The 18,368-nt window shown below is 38.8% G+C and overlaps 1 protein-coding gene across 2 annotated transcripts in view; it reads right to left on the bottom strand.

The window, feature by feature from the left end:
• The window catches only part of LOC146321770 (mannosyl-oligosaccharide 1,2-alpha-mannosidase IA), a 275,021-nt gene that overhangs the window by 155,002 nt on the left and 101,651 nt on the right, over positions 1 to 18,368 (bottom strand). For both annotated transcript variants that reach the window (XM_084727045.1, XM_084727046.1), the window contains exon 2: positions 1,910 to 2,006. In XM_084727045.1, the coding sequence (XP_084583171.1) occupies positions 1,910 to 2,006 (97 nt within the window). The remainder of the gene's footprint in view (positions 1 to 1,909; positions 2,007 to 18,368) is intronic.

The following is an 18,368-nucleotide window of genomic DNA, read 5'->3' as shown; positions in this document are numbered from 1 at the left end:
TATTAAAGGGTTTCTTTATGGGATTTCACTCTGTCTCTGCAGCGTGAACTGACTGATATGCTCCACTGCAGAGGACCTGAGGACCTCTCTGGATCTGGCCTCAATTAGAGGCTGTTGGAGACTGGGACGCCCCTGGCAGGTTGTGAGGTTCCCCACGATCAGTGAAAGGCAAGCAAGCTGTGGTGACAAAAGCTCACTGAGGCAAAGACAGGTGAGACATGTTACCTTTCAACTGACAGCTAAAAATGGATACAGAATAGAATATTTTGATGTAATTTGTTTGGAATAGAGGTGGAATTATTAAAAAATCCACTGTTTGTTTTAGCTTTCAGTTTTTAAGCCGACAGTGCTACTGCAAATGTGGCAAAACAGCAAAGTTAAAGCTCAGCACGAAGAGTAATACACAGATAATTAATGATTTAGTCCTGTCGGGGTTTATTTTGCAGTAATGATGTACATTATCCCACTTACTACATGACTTCTTATTAAAGAAATCAATATTTGGACTCAGCATATTGATTTTAAAATGAATATTGATTTTTTCTCATTGATTTCTAAATTAATTTATTGCTTCTTGAAAGTCCTCCAGAGGCTATGATCAGAACTCTGTCCATAGCAGCAGTCTGCTATTCATATGAGACTGCAGAATGCCTTCATTGACCAATCAGAATGAAGTATTCAACAAAGCCATGCAACTAACCATTTTAGTGTCCATCACAATGCTTTGCTTACCCAATGCTCTCCTCTGAATGATAACATCACCATGGAAAATGTCTAATTATAAGAAAATCTGGTCCTCAGCATCCACACATCAGAAATAAGGGTTTCAAATTGCTTCACTGATTTCTTTACTTTGAAGAGAGTTGGCTGTCAGTTTCGGTTTAAAGGCGGCTTAAAGTGCAGCCTGCACTGTTTGATTTCCCTCACATGGCTAGACTAATTTCCTTGTGATCTGTTTTGCTCACACATTATCAGTGTTGCATGATGCAGAATATAACTTTTGCACTTTAAAGGAGAAATGCAGGCAGTCACTGGACAATACACAGTGTGTATTTTCAGGGCACTGCTTCAAGACTTAACTTTACAATGACAGATAAGTGACTGTTATAAACAGCTGATCATCACTTGTCATATTGTAATGTTGCGCTCATCATGCGCTTGTGTAGGTTCAGTGTCCCTGCAACCTGCAGGCGACATAACTGAACATCAGTCTGCACAGGGAAGCAACTTGCTTCAACCATACATCATATATTAAATAGGATTTCATCCTATTTAATATACTGTCTGTGGCTCCAACTCGCTACCCAGACTGCAGTATTCAGTTTTTGAAAACCTGGGTCTTATATATTTCTCCTTTATGTACCATTCAAATTTTTAGTTACAAGGAAATCGATGTGCTTCCATTCCACTTGAGGAAAGCAGTTTCTTTAACAGAAATTTGATCATCAGCCTTGCTTTACTTTTCACTTGTTTCTCAAACTTTTAGAAACCTCAGCTCAACTAAACTCTGCTCTTGTCTCCTTCCTTGTTTTTGTTAGTGAATGTCCAGAAAAAAATAAAAAGTTTGTGAGCTTGTGAGAGTTTGTTGTAGAAAGCTGTTGTTGATCATCCATGTCAGACATTATTGATCCAGGCCTATTCCTTTTATAAATTAATCTTCTTATTTCCGTTTTAGATACATTTTTTTAGTTTTAAATCCCAAGTCTTAAGGCTGGTAAAAATCTACAATGTTACAGGGAGATTCTTCACCTGGAACAATTTAAACATTTTCATTATCCATCGGTTTAGTTTAAGTCTGTCCGTGTATAAACCCTTTTTAGAGAAAAAGGTCAATAGGTCTTTGAAAAAAAAAAAAAAACAAGATGACCTTTCGGGCCTCTTGAGCCTCGAGCCAAACGCTGACACTCACCAAACATGTTGCCAATATGCCCGTTTCTCGTCAAAGGCCGCAGCTCATTCTTGCCCCAGGCGTAGCGCTTGTAGTTATCCCAGGCGAACTTCATCATCTGCAAAATAAACAGAGGGCAGACATGCCGGTCAGAGGACTGATAGCAAAGCAACACAGCGCCAAACTCAGATGTAATTAAATTGGTATAGCTGAAGGCAAAGAGAATGATAGCTTATTGATTAGACTGGATTAAGGACAAGCAAGCAATTAACACACACATACACCACACGGCTAAACAATAAGATTGACATTTCCCCTGCAGCTACTCCTCCTAAATTAAAGATTGAATGATGCCAGTAGATGAAACGCAGGTTTAATAGATAAGAACACATCCTGGAGAAGACAGCATTTTTGAAATTGACACTCTGTGTTTCTCCCAAACTGCCACTGAAAAAGTGACTATGAATGTGACTTGCAAGGAAGAAAGAAACTGTCTTTGATGCAATGAGACAGAGTGCAAGTCAGGGGAGTGAGAGATGAAGAAAAACAAATGTAATTGCAAAGCTGAGTGATGAATCTCTCCCCGCAGCGACACAGCTACAAATAGTTTAGAAGCATTTAAAGGGAACTTGGTTTATATTAATCAAATAAAGTCATGAATATCAAAAAGAAAACACGCCAACATGCTCACACTGACGATGCGAGACCACGCAGAGTGCACACATCCCAAAAACACCTTCTACAGGTGCTGGATCAAAAAATAACTCAAAGTCAGAATCAGACAAAAATTAGCACACTACACCGAGAACAAATTTAATTTTATCTAACTGAGCAACATTTCCATCTATCAGAGATCTTTGTAAATCATTTGCATATAGACATCACAAAGCAGAACAAACAACAGGCCAATTTAAAACGGGGGTTCTCAAACTTGTCATTCAAATGTCTGCATCTGATTTTTAATCAAGGAAAGAGGTCTGGAATGATTGCAGATAAAACACATAACATTTAATCAACTCAATAAAAACTTTCAAGCAACATACATACAACAAGCAATTTTATTTATGTCACATGACCGGCCAGCATGAAACCAAGCCAGACATGGCACAGAGAGTATTTATTTCTGGCTCAGGCATATTCTTACAACTGAATTACATTAGCTGTAGAAAGTCTCTGGTGTAACTTTGATGCTGGAAGTCTGCAGCAGCAACACACAACCAATCTGTGCAGCTGGTAACGTCACCGTGACAGTGATACCATTAAAACCATATTCATCTGGGGACAGGGGCTGGAGACAATTCACAGCGTAACAGCTATACTTTATATTCAACATCACAGATATTAAAAAATAGCAAATATAAAACATCACACTTCATATTGTATTCATAACACAACATATGAGCTGGGTCTGGAGTGACATTTGGACCCTGTGACCTTTGAAAAGTCCTGACTGGCCATGTTAACAGGCTTAATATTAGCATATTAGCCTGCTAACCTGCTAATTAGCACTATATATATGAAGTGCAACCAAGGCCCGTAGGAATCATTTTTTTGCCTTATTTTTGATAGAGGCAGCTGACGATATGACAAGAAAGGGGGAGGAGAGAGACGGGATAACATGCAGCAAATGAGGAGGTGGGAGTCAAACTGGCGGCCGCTGCAGAGGACAGCTGAGATACCAGCTGAGATACAGAAACACCCCAAAAGCTATTACAATTCTGATGGGGGAAGCAAAAATCTCTACTGAATATCTGGACAATCCATGATGTATGTGCTGAGATACTTCAGTAAGAGCAAAACTGTGAACCTCAAGGTGTTGTGAGAGGAGAAGTCACAGGATGATCAAAGTCACTAGGATTTAATGTGTCTGCAGTATATCTGATAAATATTGAGATATTTCAGTCTGGAACTAATTGAGCAATTCTATAGCAATTCTGCTAGGATGGCAAAAAAGTGTTATTGCATATAGGTTTAAATTTAGAGAAACTCTATCTATGTAAATCTCTCACCACCGTGTTGTTATGGAAATGAACCTAGATGAAGAGACACTTTGATTTCTATCTTCTAGTCTTCAATATTCATATGAGCCGTGTTTCCTAATGGTTCAGCTGCTGTCATTATTTTGCCAGCCAAGCAGCCTGATCTTTTTCAAAAAGAAATGAATGTTTTTTTCATGTCATCATCACAGAGCTGCAACATATGAACACTTCATATATTCTTGACATAAATTGAAAACTAATTCCTGCTGATAGTATACAAGTATACTTGACTCAAGTGCTTTCAACAATAAGATGTTCATGAAATTCAATTATCCTGAGCAGAATAAAACAAACAGGTCCCGTCCGTGCAAACTGTGGAAAGATGGACAGATTGTGCAGGATTTGATTTTTTTCCCCTCTCTGGATTTCACAGTAACATGATGTCATCTCTATTATCAATACTGGATGAGACTCCTCGCTCTCCAGAGGTGGGCTCACATTAGCCGGTGAGAAATAGACAACATGAATCCGATTACCTCTGACAAGGCCTCCAGCAGAAAATCCTCTCGACCTCAAAAGCTCATTATAGACACCTCAAAAGAATACAGAGCTCCAGCCATTTCTCATGCTCAAACAACGTTTTCCATAAAGGACATTTTGTTCAAATACACGTTAAATGTCCTTCTGTTTCGAGAAAACAGTGACTATGGGTCACGGAGATGAGATTTGATTACTGGTGAGTAATATGCCAGACATTAAAGCATCTCATACTGGAAAATATTCACACATCAGAAGAAGCAACACAATCTGCATCCTCTTTGTTGTTTTCTTTTGTTGTTTTTCTTCACTTAGAGCGTGGCATCAAATCTGAGAAGAGTGCTCCTTCCATTTATAAAAACAAATACCAATAATGCATGCAGCGGCAATCTCACACAATGTGAAAAACAAGCACACAGTACTATTAAAGGGAACAGCACCAATGAATCTTATGGTGTTCACAAAGGTAATCATGTTCTTCAGAAAGTGTTGAAAGAATAAAAACAGTGCCAGTCTGATTGTGTCCCGACAGCGTCCTGCCCCGCAGACCGAAAACCAGCAAATGTCTCAAGTTTTATTTGAAACATACTCAATCTTTTATAATGCCAGCCTGTCTCGCTCCTTCACCAGCTTTAAAAGCTAAAGAACGTGTTCGCACAAAACGCGAGTTTTAATGAATATTAGAACTCTGTGTTCCTCTGCTTTTTTTCTGCAGGACATTACAGACTGTATGTCACGCTATCTTTGCAAAAATGATCAGCTGGCATGATGGGAAGCAGGACTTTACGACCCTCATCAAATAAATGTTGGGAGAAAGTAGAAAAGAGGCAGATGGTATGCTCAAACTGAATGACTGTAGGCATAGGAAGTGGCAGCATTAATCAGAAATGACAGGACTCTTAAAAATGCTAAAAGAAACGATTTAATGCAGGTGGCCCTGTAACTACTAACAACTTCCACTAGAGATGAAAACTATCTTTTTGTTTTATTGTTTAATCTGTAAAAAGTCACAACAACAACAGGATAATATGCCTATTATTATTTTCCAGAGGCAAGGTGACATCTTCGAATTGCTTGTTTTATTCTATTAACGATCTAAAACCCAAAAGCATCCAGTTCATAATGATACACAACAGAGAAAAGCAGCAAAATCGAGCTGCTTGAGAAGCTCAAACTGGTGAATTTTTATTTTATTTTATTTTTTTTTTTGCTTAAGAAATTAGTGAAATGATTAGTTATTGATCAAAACCCCTGTCAATTGTTCATTTTTTTTGTTAGCAAACAAATTGGTTTTGACTGCACTAGATACCAGGGATGGGACCAAGTCATTGTTTTGTCAGTCACAAGTATGTTTCAAGTCTTTGCAGTGAAGTTATGTCAAGACTGTCCACAGTCAAATGCCAAGTACTAAACTTTGAGTTTCAGGTCTAAACAAGTCATAACGCTCTCTTTACCAAATGTAATGCCATTTCAACAACAGAACCTCTACTCACTGTTATTTCAGTAACCTCAAAACCAGAGGTTATTGCATCTCAGTCTGTAATTTTTGACCTGCACATTTTGCTGACTGCAGATTGTTTTTTGCAAACCACCACGTAATATTAGTATATATTTGATTCCAGCCTCCTGCCTTTGCTTGACTGCCGTCCCCTCCCTCCACCCCTTTTACTGTCTACTCTTCAGCTGGCCAAAAAAGTATTTAAAAAATAATCAGCAGAGACGATATGGTGTCCAATCATGTATCATTATATCACGTTTTTAAAATTAAATTAAATTAAAGTGGACCGCGATGAGCAGCTAGCAGTACAGTGACAGTGTTTGCTACAGGTCTGATAGTGCCGACTGAAATTCAATAGATTAAAAAGTCTTCTCAATTGGATACAAAAACATTTTGGAGATAAAATTATTGCTGCAGGAAAGACAAAATATTGAAGACTTGGAAATTAAATTAGACATTTTAATTCCTTATAGGGTCTTCTTTTTACTTTTTTGAGAAAACTAGATTTGCTTTTCAAAGACTTTTAAAACCCACAGTTACCCCGTACAAGGAAATGCTTTGTCTTCGTGACAAAAAGTGAACTCGATCAAACTCACAGTGCATAAGAATATTTGGCTTGGCTTCCTGCTGTGACACACTGAGGCTGATTCATTCAGCTGGAGAGAAACAGATATCTGGCAATGTGTGTTTCACATCCCTGCTGTTGTGCTCTGTGCAGGGTCAACGTGTGGGAGGACCTGGGTCAAACTGCCGTAGGATTGCTGGTGTAACAACCCATCATCACAGTACACAACACACAGAGCACTAATCAATAGCCGCAGCCACGGCCGAGCATGCCACCCCCAACGCTTCTTCTCCAGGCGAGCGAGTGGATGAACGATTCATTTCCAGGGGCACAAAAAGCAAACACAGACATGATCTGACAGGACTCTGACCGTTCTTTGGTTAAACTAATTGGCTGGTTGTTGTTGGGCAGAGAAGGATCGATAACTGAACACAGAACTAGTGATTAAAAAGAATCAGGGATTGACCAGGGATACAACAGGCCAATACCAAGAACGCAGGTCACAAGTCATGCACTGTAGATCGTGTGCTCAAGGATGATCACACAACAACAAGCAGAACATGAAAGAGACCAAAACCGTTGCATTTAAGTGATTACAGAAACTTAAAAATATTTATTAAAATCCCTTTTGAAGAGATGTAAAATCAGAGAGACGTTCCGATGCCATTTTTTCTTTCTTGATACCGATTCTGACACCTGAACTTTGTGCATCAGCCGATTCCGAGTATGGATCCAATACCAGTATGTTACATGGGATCAGCGCATGGACTTGTCTACTTGCTGACACCTAGTCCCACATTTTAGGTAGTATCACAGGCATTTTCCGATACTAGTATTGGCAACAGAACAATCCTAAATCTGTTTTTCATCATATCGAGTACAAACATCAAAGAAATTCCTGAAACTGCAGAAATATTCATTGTCCTTTCCTCAAGTAAAAATGTACTGCCTGATTTTTCTAAAATGAATTCAAGGTCACGTCACTTCTTTTCAAATCCCCTGGAGCTATAAATAAAGCATGTCCATTCAGTATGAACATCTGTCTACTCTCAGAAAAAAAGAGTGAGCTAGTTTTTCCTACACTTTGGTCATCTGGAAATCAACTGTGCTTCCAGTCCACTTTGAGAGGAAATGACACCACAGGAGTGTCCAATTATCTCAGTGCTGCTCCTCTCCAGCCTAGAAAAGCCCAGCACGGACCCAAAACTGTTCTGCAGGATTTCACTAAGAACAACAGTGAGACTTTCTGGCCAGAAAACTAGAAAAGCACAGGTGTGTAACAGAAAGGAGATTAAGTACAGCATGAAAAATGACCTTGGTAATCTGCTGCGCCAACATTAAAGCATTAAATCCTTAAAATTATTGGTTCTAAGTCTTAATGTGACAGTTTTTAAGATCACCTTGTAAAAAAGCATGGCAAAAACTTAATCTCTACATGTGCATCAGACTCTGTCAATAGTGTAATTTGTACAGTGAGAGCAGGTTATGAACTGGGATTACATGACTGATGAAACCTTAGTTATATGACTTAAACCTGCTTTCTTTGACTGGATGTGTGGATCTACGTTCACTGGAAGGACAAGGTGTTTCTCTTTGAGAGATTGGCTAATTCTGTTTTCAAACCTCGAGGCTATGATCAACCTTTCTTTGTCTTTCTGGGTCTGTTGGATGTACATTTGCTACCTCCATGACTGTCTGTGTGCACAGAACAGAAAGTCATTAAAGAACTACAGGGGGGAAAAGGGATTTTAAAGGACTGGGTTTAGCAGGAGGTTGGGGAGCTCAAAGTGGCAGCTAGTTGCTCACTTTTTTGGTTGGTTTGAGTTCAAACCGCTTAAGCAAATTTGGATTTACAGTAACTGGCAACACAGTCACAATGGGTAACTAGTGAGGCCTTTAAAGCTTAATCCATCGCTGCAAAGTTGAGTCTCATGTCCCTGTTTAAGATGATACACAGGCAAAAACAAAAAACATCTGGCACACAGCAGAGACAATCTGAACTAAGGTTTCTTTGAGGCAACAATGTAAAAAAAAAAAAAAGAAGATATAACAAGCAACTTCTACACCAAAGTACAGTAGACAGGAAGAGCCGGTATAACGAGATGTGGCTGGAGGAGATAAGTCTTCTGAGTGGTAAGACTGTGCTAATATTTCAATAATCCGACCGACGGCGATCCACAGTAACCGCAAACAAAATGAAATTGTTCATTATTACAATTATCAGTACAAGGTAGGTTCCCATGGGTTTAATCCCAAAGAGTGACTGCTGTAGCTGAGAGTAGACGCTGAGCATCTGCTATTTCTAATTTTTGGTTTTACATTAAAAAAAAAAAAAACTAGAATCCTAGGATGGCAATCTGATTTCAAGAGTTGTAATGTTTTCTTGCCAGCTGCAGCTTAATGACACTGGAGAAAAGAGCTGATAAAAGGTTTACCAGTTACTTTCCACTCAAGCAAAATATATCTTTTACAGAAAAAAAAATTGGAAAAAAGAAGGCAATTTAATGAAGTTTGGATTTGTGTAGCTGTGGTAGGCTGTCTTGAGGATTCACATCCACTGTGGTTATATCTAATTAGCTAACAGTGTGGGCTGAAATGGGCTGCACCACCGGTGAAGATCTCTACACTGATTCACTGTAAACAGGGTACTGGCAGCTGGGCTTGGACTCAGTGGCCCCCATGTGGCCCAGGAGAGGTAGATATACAGAGATTAACTGGTGGGCTGAACAATTTGTAGCTTATTCTGGACAACTAATTAGAGCAGATCTTCTGCTTAAGGCACAGCAACCGTCCTCATCCCCCTTGATATCACTACATTCTCTTGCTGCGTGGATTTCTTCAAAGAACCCTGCTGCAGGAACTCACAGCACACTAAATTTATGATATAATGACAGGAAATGTTTTATAGGGGAAAGAAATGCATCGTGTCTGAAACATATTTTACATATTGCGTTTGTACACATACATACACATTTTAAAAGCCTAATTAAGTGCACAAAATAAAAGAGGAGGTTGTGTAGAGACACAAAGTTAGGAGGGTTGTATTAGCTGTAGTGCAGACATTAAAACAGAACAAAAATCATTAAGATCAACATTATGTAACCCTACACCATTACTGCTGCTGCTACAGAAGATAAAAACTGAACTGCATCCTGCAAACTTTCAGCATTTCAGCGTGCTCTTATACTAGTACATGTTCATTGGAAAATAATGGGAAACTACATCAAAACCAATCAAAACAGGAATCTGCATATACCAAGATGCTCTCTTGCAGATGGTTTGCAGGATAATTCGGATATTTGAAGTGGGGTTGTATGAGGTACTTATTGTTAGTCATTGTATTACTTATAATTGATGGTGGTCAACAACTTTGGGGAAGCAGCAGGAGTACCACTGTAGGAAGCTAAGCAGTGTACTGATTGTGTGTTGTGTTTCAGCAAGAAAATGTCTTTTATCCACTTCCATTTTCTCCAAACCAACTAGACTCCATAGGAAAAAGGACTGGTTTTACCTCACAGAGGATGGGAGTTCTACTGCTGCCTCGATTGGTTAGTTTCTTTGTGTTATAGTTTGACTTCAGAGTGTTAAAAGGTTTGTTTAGCTTCACAGAAGTTACACAATGAATCAGACCAGATCAAAACAGATCAGTGATAGACCCGCAACTTTTGCTGTGAGGTATAATTAATATTTTTGCAAATGGAATCTGGTTGAGCAAGAAAGAGCGTGGTATCTGGTGCATATAACAGTGATTTCCTGTTGGAAAAGACTGACGGCAAGGCAGGCCTCTACAAACTGAAGGCATGTCTGCGTGTCTACAGTAGGTAAAATACACTGACTATCAATAAGTACATCATACAACCCCACTTCAAATAATCTGAACTATCCCTTTAAGATATGGTTAATTTTTCAACAGTAGATAGACTAGTTTTTCAGTGGAAGAAATGCAATAAATGCTGGCAGAGATACAAAAATAAATATGCCCTTAGAAAATATGCAATATGAATGTGTAACAGCCTTAAAATGGAGCCTCAGCGCAGAGTGGTGTTCATACAACACGGCAACATACTTTCAGTTGCAGGAGTCTCAGTCCCACCGGGACTGTGCATGTTGAAAATGTACATACTTGTGATATCGTCTGGCACTCTGGATATGGGCTTCCACATCAAACAGCCTGCAGTATGAAGAAACTCTGTGTACCCAAGTTTCCAAGTTTTCTAAGTTAGTCAAACTCATCACTCTCATGACCAACTGAGTTCCCCAAAGTCCTGCCTGAAAGCATGCAGTGTGTCTCAGTAGGGAAGACATGATGAAATAAAATCAATCTCAACTTTGACCAGCATGGTTTATTATCTATTCTAGAACAACAGAAAAGCATCCTGATGTGGGTAGAGAAAAAAGTCTACTGTGCACATTTGGAGAAATCAAAGAAACGAGAGGAACACAATATGTGATAGTGAGATTCCCTGTCTGAACTATCAGATAGCAAAGCAGCTGTTTAAAAACCACTTGTCTTACTCATACTGCAGTCCCAAACTGACAGCAGTCACATCAAAATCCAATGACAGGGGTTAAATAAAGGCTGGACCATCTGTCAGTCATCTTTTTGAATATTTTACGGTGCTTTCAGTCAGTCAATCTGACCCTCAGATGCTCTAGTCTGCTTAGAACAATAATGAGTGCTTTTCAAAATCCTTAAAAAGACATCTACTCCCTCTTCCTCATTAAAAATTCAAATTTGAAGAATTTGCAAGTTTTGTTCATTTCTTTAGTTTAACTAGAGGACACTGTTACTTCACTGTCACGTCCATTATCAGCATATGTGCATTGGCAGCATCAAGTTTCTACATCACACATGTATAAGCTGCATATTGGACCAGGACTGACTTCCAAACTAGTTGCAATGTCACAAATAGGCCCGCCCTTTAAAATTCAATTTTCAATGAGCACAGAGAAACTTTCCACATGCAGCACATGAACATGAAAACAGCCTTCTCATGTCAAACTGCACATACATCATTCTGCACACTGAAGCTCAAACATCCAACTGTAGGAAGAAGAAAAACATATTTTTAAGTGGAAGAGGACTTTCAATTTACCTAGTTAATACCCAAAACCCAATAATAAATATACAGCTATTACAATATAAAACAACACACACTATTGATGAGATATGAGAATATGAGTATTAGAATTTCATATCATGCTCATCTCAATGATTTGAAATTACATAATGTAAATCATGACAGTAAACACTGTCCACGATTTCAATAATGTGAATTTTAAACGGTAATACTAACTATCTGGAATTTTATCACACTTCATTGTGAAATGGATTATCGTTTCCTCCCTGGTGAATATTTACCAAATACCTCATGCCATAGCACAGTGTAACACAAGGTAGTTAGCTATTATCGACACTGAGTAAAAACAAACTGAAAATAAAAAATTGGAAGGAAGGAAGAAAAAGAACAAGCAGATGTTCACCTTTGATTATTTATGAGCCACACAGCTTCAACTGGTCAGTGAAACAAAGCAACAAAGGGAATCTAACAAGGGAGTTCATTCTTCATTGTTTTTGCTAAGCACAACCTAACTGTGTGCTTCTGCTATAATTCTGCGAGATGCCAACTCACTGCAGAATGCTGTCTCTCTATTCAGAACACAAAAATCTGTGTAAACCATGCTGACCACAGTATCTTTCTTAGTTAAAACAACACGGATCATTTCGTACCACAAGAACAAGAGTCTTATAAATATACATAAAGCATGCTTCAGTGCACGCTTGACACTTCCCCACCCTGCACGTTTTTTAATGCAGTTGTTATGTTTGGTTCCACAGTCAAGGCATCCCTTTAATCTGAGGAGGCTTTGGGCGGATCATGGCAAATAAATCACCCCGGCACCACAGCCCCGAGACGCTGCGTTAACAAGGTGCTGTGTCATCACCTGAAAGCGAGGGGACCTTTGGCAGAGAAGACACAGAATCAGCTTTCCTCCACCGTTTCCCCCTGAACTTTACACCTTGACTCGCACATCCTCCTCCAGCTTCCAGTGTGAGACCTGTTCTGGAACTCGGCCATTTCCTGCCTATTAAAACCACATTTACGCGAGCAGTGACGGAGACTTGCAGGTCTCTGGAGGCCGCCTAGGTCTCATCCTGAGTCAGCACAACACTGTGGTCAATTACAAGCCAGTCCCAGTGTAAGAGCCAAAGTTGGACAACCAGGAAACACTGAGCTGTGGATCAGTCATGCGTGGAATTAATGAATGTTTGGAATGAATCCCAAAATCAGCTGACCATGAATATGGGGTGCTTTTCAAAATAATGGCTGTATAACAACAAATAAAAGCGATATGTAAAGGGAAATCTATAAGTTCCAGAAAGTTCCAAATTCAGACCATGAGATCAGAGCAAAGGACGTGATGCTTATTTTAGTCTCTATCCTGGGTGTGTTATACCTGCGCCCTTAAGATAAAAGTGCATATTCATGACATGGAGGAGAGCAGAGGATCTGCTATGATCTTGTGAGCTACATTCATTGTGTACTGATCTGCAGTGGTGGAAGAAATACTCAGATCTTTTACTTAAGTAATACCACATAAAGTACTCTGTTATAAGTAAAAGTCCTCCATTTAGAATCATACATAAATAAAGTACATACAAAAGAATTAGCATTAAAATATCAAAAGTGCTCATTATGCAGAATGACCCATTTCAGATTATGTATTATATAACTGCATTATAATCAGTGATGCATTAATGTGATAATCACTTTCATGTTGCAGATGGTAAAGATTGAGCTAATTTTAACTACTTTACATAATGCTGAGAAATCTATAATAATAAAACAGCTCCAGCTAACAATTATTTTCATTTATCATTCAATTAAATGTATCTATTGATTATTCTTGATTAAACAATTAGCTGTTTGGGTCATCAAATGTCAGAAAATAGTGAAATATGTTGATCATTGTTTCCCAAAGGCATGCCTTCAAATGTCTTGAATTGTCAGCAACCCAAAGATATTTAGTTTACCAACATAGAGGAGCAGAGAAAACAGAAAATATTCACATTTGGGAAGCTATAATGAGAGTTGGGACATTTTTTTAATCCAAAAAGAAATGAAATGAAATGAAATGAAATGATTGACTGATTATTAAGATCGTTGGTGATTAATTCAACAGTTGATTAGTGATCAAATAACTGATTAATTGTTGCCACGCTAATTAATACATGATGTTTTATTAGTTGATTTATATTTTGTACTTATAATCCCAATCTGCAAATCAACTAGTAACTAAAGTTATCAAATAAATGATGTACACAATGGAAACACAATATAATAGTAAAGTACAAGTAGGCCAACTTGACGACATCCTCCAGCCCTTCATACTCCAATCCTCGAACAGCACTCGCTGCTGATTGTTATGGTGATAATTGAAGGAGACTCAGGTGAGTGAATCAATATTTTTATCAGCTCAAATCCTCTCTTGCCTCCACTGTGGCAGCTGGACTTTGAGAGAAAACCAATCTGAAAACATAAAACTGAGGGGAACAAAAAGAGGATTCTGAGAAGTGAGGGGGGCATGCCCCTCCTACTTCCTGTGGAAATGAGACATTGATTGAATATATTTTTTCATTACCGAGTCGTATTGAGGATGGCAAAAAGGTTGAAGGACTATTTACAACCCCTCTTGTTTGTGTAAAGCTACAATAAATGCAAAGTGACTGTACACCAAACCCACAACAGATTTCTGATTAGAATAAGGCTGCATAGGCCTCGTAATTAACAATAATTGAGTCCACAAGCCTCGGTACACTGAAAAATGCTCACACCCAGCTGCAAGGCACATAATTTGAGCAAATCACTGTTACAACTGATGCAGACACCTGGATTTGAGCTGTTGGGAGATTTGTTTTTGCAGATAATTCCCAGAGAAGCAGCTTCCATGGTGTTTATCTGATGTGATTTTCTGATGTTTTCTCTTCAAGTCAAGTATTGGTATCCATCTGTTAAAATGACAAACTGTTTCACTACGTACAGAACATTTCAACTAATAAAATTTAAATTAAAGTTAGTCTTAAGAATGTAAAGTGACTCTGGTGTTGTGCACATATGTATGAGCCCGTGTCCCTCTCTTTCTGTCTCTCTGGCATGTGTCCTCTCTGTTCTCTCCAAAACGGATCATTAGGAGAGATATGTGGCCCGTGCCAAGTCGTCTCCCGAGCGTCTCCCACTGGTGGCTCGAGAGTTCCAACGCGCCATGAAAGATTCATGCCAAGAGAGAGAGGACCGCCACAAGGAGCCTATTAAAATGTCTGGACTCAGGTCTTAAATTGTTGGGGAGGTAGACCTGGAGAATTAACGTGCCTAAATGGCCCCAGTAGAGCCAGCAGATGATGAGTAATGAAGAGAAGGAGAGATCTGACAATAGAGCTGAATAGGCTGAACAATGGCTCTAAAACTATATTTAAGGAAGTTAGTATCAGAATAATATTGAACATTTCAGGACTCTGTCTTAAGATGGGTAGACACTGTGATTTTTTTAAATAATCATGAATGTTCTATTAACTCACTCTGCACGTTTTAATCAGCCTCTCTTCGGCAGAACTTTGCAACAGCGGTTATCACGCTCACACTGTACAGCAAATCAAAACCCCACAACCCGAGTGATTATTCAAACAAGATGACCGAAGGAAATGAGAGAGAGAGAAGGACGACGTTACTCTGTCCACTTCTACTATGAATGGAAATAAGAACAATTACTGACTAACAGCCATCACAAGTTGCAGTTTACAACCGTGTCTGCCCAAATTCACATATGTAAAAAATAGTAATGTGGTGACCAATTCTCATTGAAATCTGGAACACAAGGTGCCTGCCTGGCTTTAGTGAGAATGGTGCAGAAAATTACTGACAAAGTGTTTCACAGCAGAAGGAACTGCTTGATCAAATCAGCTGTTCATGCTCCTTTTTTTTAAATGTTTTTCTCATAGCATCACTCGCTATGATGTGCAAAAGTCCTGATCTTGTAAAGACAGCCAGCTGTGAAACAAACACCAAGTTTAACAGAGGAGAAGACGGGAAGTTGTTGGTTGGATAGTGGCATGCTAACAATGAGAGGAACCTTCATCACACCTCCTCTTCAGCTCAGGACCAAATACTAGAGAAAAAAACGAAGCATCTGTGTCATCACCACCTTGTTTCTGAGAGGATGTTTTTGAGCTTGGTGTTGGTGTGCTTTATGTCACTCTAGTAAAGCAGGCTAAAACTCATTTCAACTAAGCAAATATTTTCTACAACATATCTCTCTTTAAAGTATTAAAATCTCTATGTCAAAATTAGAAGTAAAATTAAGAGAAACTATGACAACGTATTCACTTTGCTTTGCTAAGAGAGAAGCTGGGATTTGTCTGTCAGCAGCACAGTTACAACATTTGTTCAAGGCAGTGTCTAATTGCTATTAAAGTTAGTGCAGCTTAAGAGATTTCCACCCTCACATAAAGCTGCTCTAATCAATATTTTTCTATTAACAATGGATGAAATGACCATATATAATGGAAAATGGGTTGATCGTAGTGATAAACCTGCAGACAGTTAGAGATTCACAGATGAGCAAATTCAAATGAAGTCTTGTGCTGCTCTGTGTCTGCTGGATGCATAAATATGCTACTTAAGAGGGGTGTAAGAAAATACTGATACACTCAAGTATCATCACATTATGTTTTGTGATACTGTATCGATTCTCAAAAACACTATAGTGATATGCAAAGCTTCATGGTAGTTCGTTTTGTGTTGTGTTTGAACTTTTAATGCAGATTTTGTGCATATGGCGGTGACTCATATTGGACTCGCAATAGCTTTCAAATTAATCGCAGTGAGATTTTATTACCAAATCATGAAGCCATAATGTAACTGTTTACCCACTAGAATAATTTCATCAAGTGATTGTCAGTCTGTCTTTAATTAATAAGTGAACACAGTCTTAAACATAGAGGTGTGGTGGTTGCAGCTGTCTTAAGTCTACTTTATATTAAAAGACACAGTTCATCTCAAAATCAAAAATCCGTACTTTCCTCTAACATGTGAGCTATTTATCCATCTAGTTAGTTTTGGTGTGAATTGCAGAGTTTTGGAGATAGACTGTAGAAATGCCTGCTTTCTCTTGAACATAATGGAATTAGATGGCACTCAGCTTCTGGTGCTCAAAGCACTTAAAAAAAAAAAATCAAAATTTTCAACATCAGTGTCTTCGCAGTGACTCAGTTTCATGGTACTTCAACTGTAGAAAGAAAGTAATTCCTAGAATAAACTGCTCACAACAAGGTCTGTGGATTATCTTGAGTAATCAGGTCATGAGTTCTGGAAAGACAATGCTGCTGAGTTTCTCAAACACATTATTTGGTGCTTTGAGCACCACAATTTGAGTGCAATTTAGTCACATTATGGGCCTAGTTGAGGAAAAAGCAGACATCTCTACAACTAATGTCTCTAAAATTCAGTAACTCACAATAAAACTATCTAGACTTAATAAACAGTACTTTGAAAAACATGTATTTTGATTTTGGGGCGAACTGTCCCTTTAAGAACATACCATAGGTATAAGCCTAAACATCATCAGACAGAACAACAGTTTCAGTAAAGTCCAGCAAATATTTTGAGTAAGTAAATGAAGGTGGAACTATTGAAATATAAAAGAAATAATGTAGGAGTCAGTATTCTTTTTTTTAGCTACAAATGCCACATAAAGTAATTATGTTCATACTCTGAGCTCCTATTTTATTTATTTTATTTTTTTTGCTATAAATGCCACACAAAGTGATTGTGTGCATACGTTGAGCTCCAACAGCAGTCACTGTTTAGAGTGACAACTTGACTGAAACACTGGATTAACACTTGTTTTGGCCGGGCTGCTCTTTCCTCTCAAGCATTCAGTGCATTACAATCCAAAGTGATGTTTGTCTGCACAAGAGCTCTCAAGGCTCCAAGTCAAACAGTTTCCCCTCCTTTCAGTTTCCCTGGATCACTGAGCGGCCACAATCAATAGACCTTGCCAGCAAAGTTGATGAAATCTGAAGGAGCGGAGAGCTGAGTGGTCTCTAAACTTGGTGGAGTAACAGGAACTTTTCGCACACTTAATAATTCTCCTGAAGGCCCCTGTAACCTGCCGCATCTCAGTCCTCTTTGTTGACAGCAGCTCTCTCTTCAAAACCAAGCTAGTAATGAAATTGCAGGGATGATGTGGAAAATGAGGGGTTAGTGAAAGTAAATACAAACTATTACAGAGCTTTTACAGTATCATCAGACGGAGTAAGGCAGAAGATAGTGGAGCGGGAGAAAAGGGTAATGAAAGAAGGACATACAGAGGAGTGGGAAGTAATTCGTCTGCGAGAAATTGCCAATTTGAGTGGGCTGCCTGGGGACAGGGCTCCACTCTGAGAGCCACACAATGTCTGGGAGGATCATGATGGTGAGCCCACCATACTTATTAGAAATGAATCTACAATGCTTTCAAACTTCAAACAATGCCAGGGGCCTCACCGCCTCATCTGAAGGTGTTTTCACCGAGCGGAGGAAGAGTTTTAGAAGTTATTTTGAGAGGAAGACGCACAAGTAGATCAGGTCTTGCACAAATGCACCAGGGAGAGAAAAAGGGAGCACCATTAATAGATTTATCAAGGTAAGATGAGGAGAGCTGGATTTTTTTTTTTTTTTTTACAAAAGAAGTTCATTTCTGATGAAGTGAGGCTGACCTGTTTTTTAATAGTTTCACCTGCCTGGTGTCATTTTCAGATTAGCTTCATCTCAAGTCTGCACTCTGGGAGAAAAAAGCCAACGACATCACACTGTGCAAATGATGTGTTTTGTTATTTTACTTAAGAGGCTGTCAGAGTGTGCC

This window comes from Lutjanus erythropterus, chromosome 9 (genome assembly GCF_056507025.1).
Source record: "Lutjanus erythropterus isolate fLutEry1 chromosome 9, fLutEry1.hap2, whole genome shotgun sequence".
Taxonomy (NCBI): domain Eukaryota; kingdom Metazoa; phylum Chordata; class Actinopteri; order Lutjaniformes; family Lutjanidae; genus Lutjanus; species Lutjanus erythropterus.
This window is presented reverse-complemented; position numbering and strand designations above follow the sequence as displayed.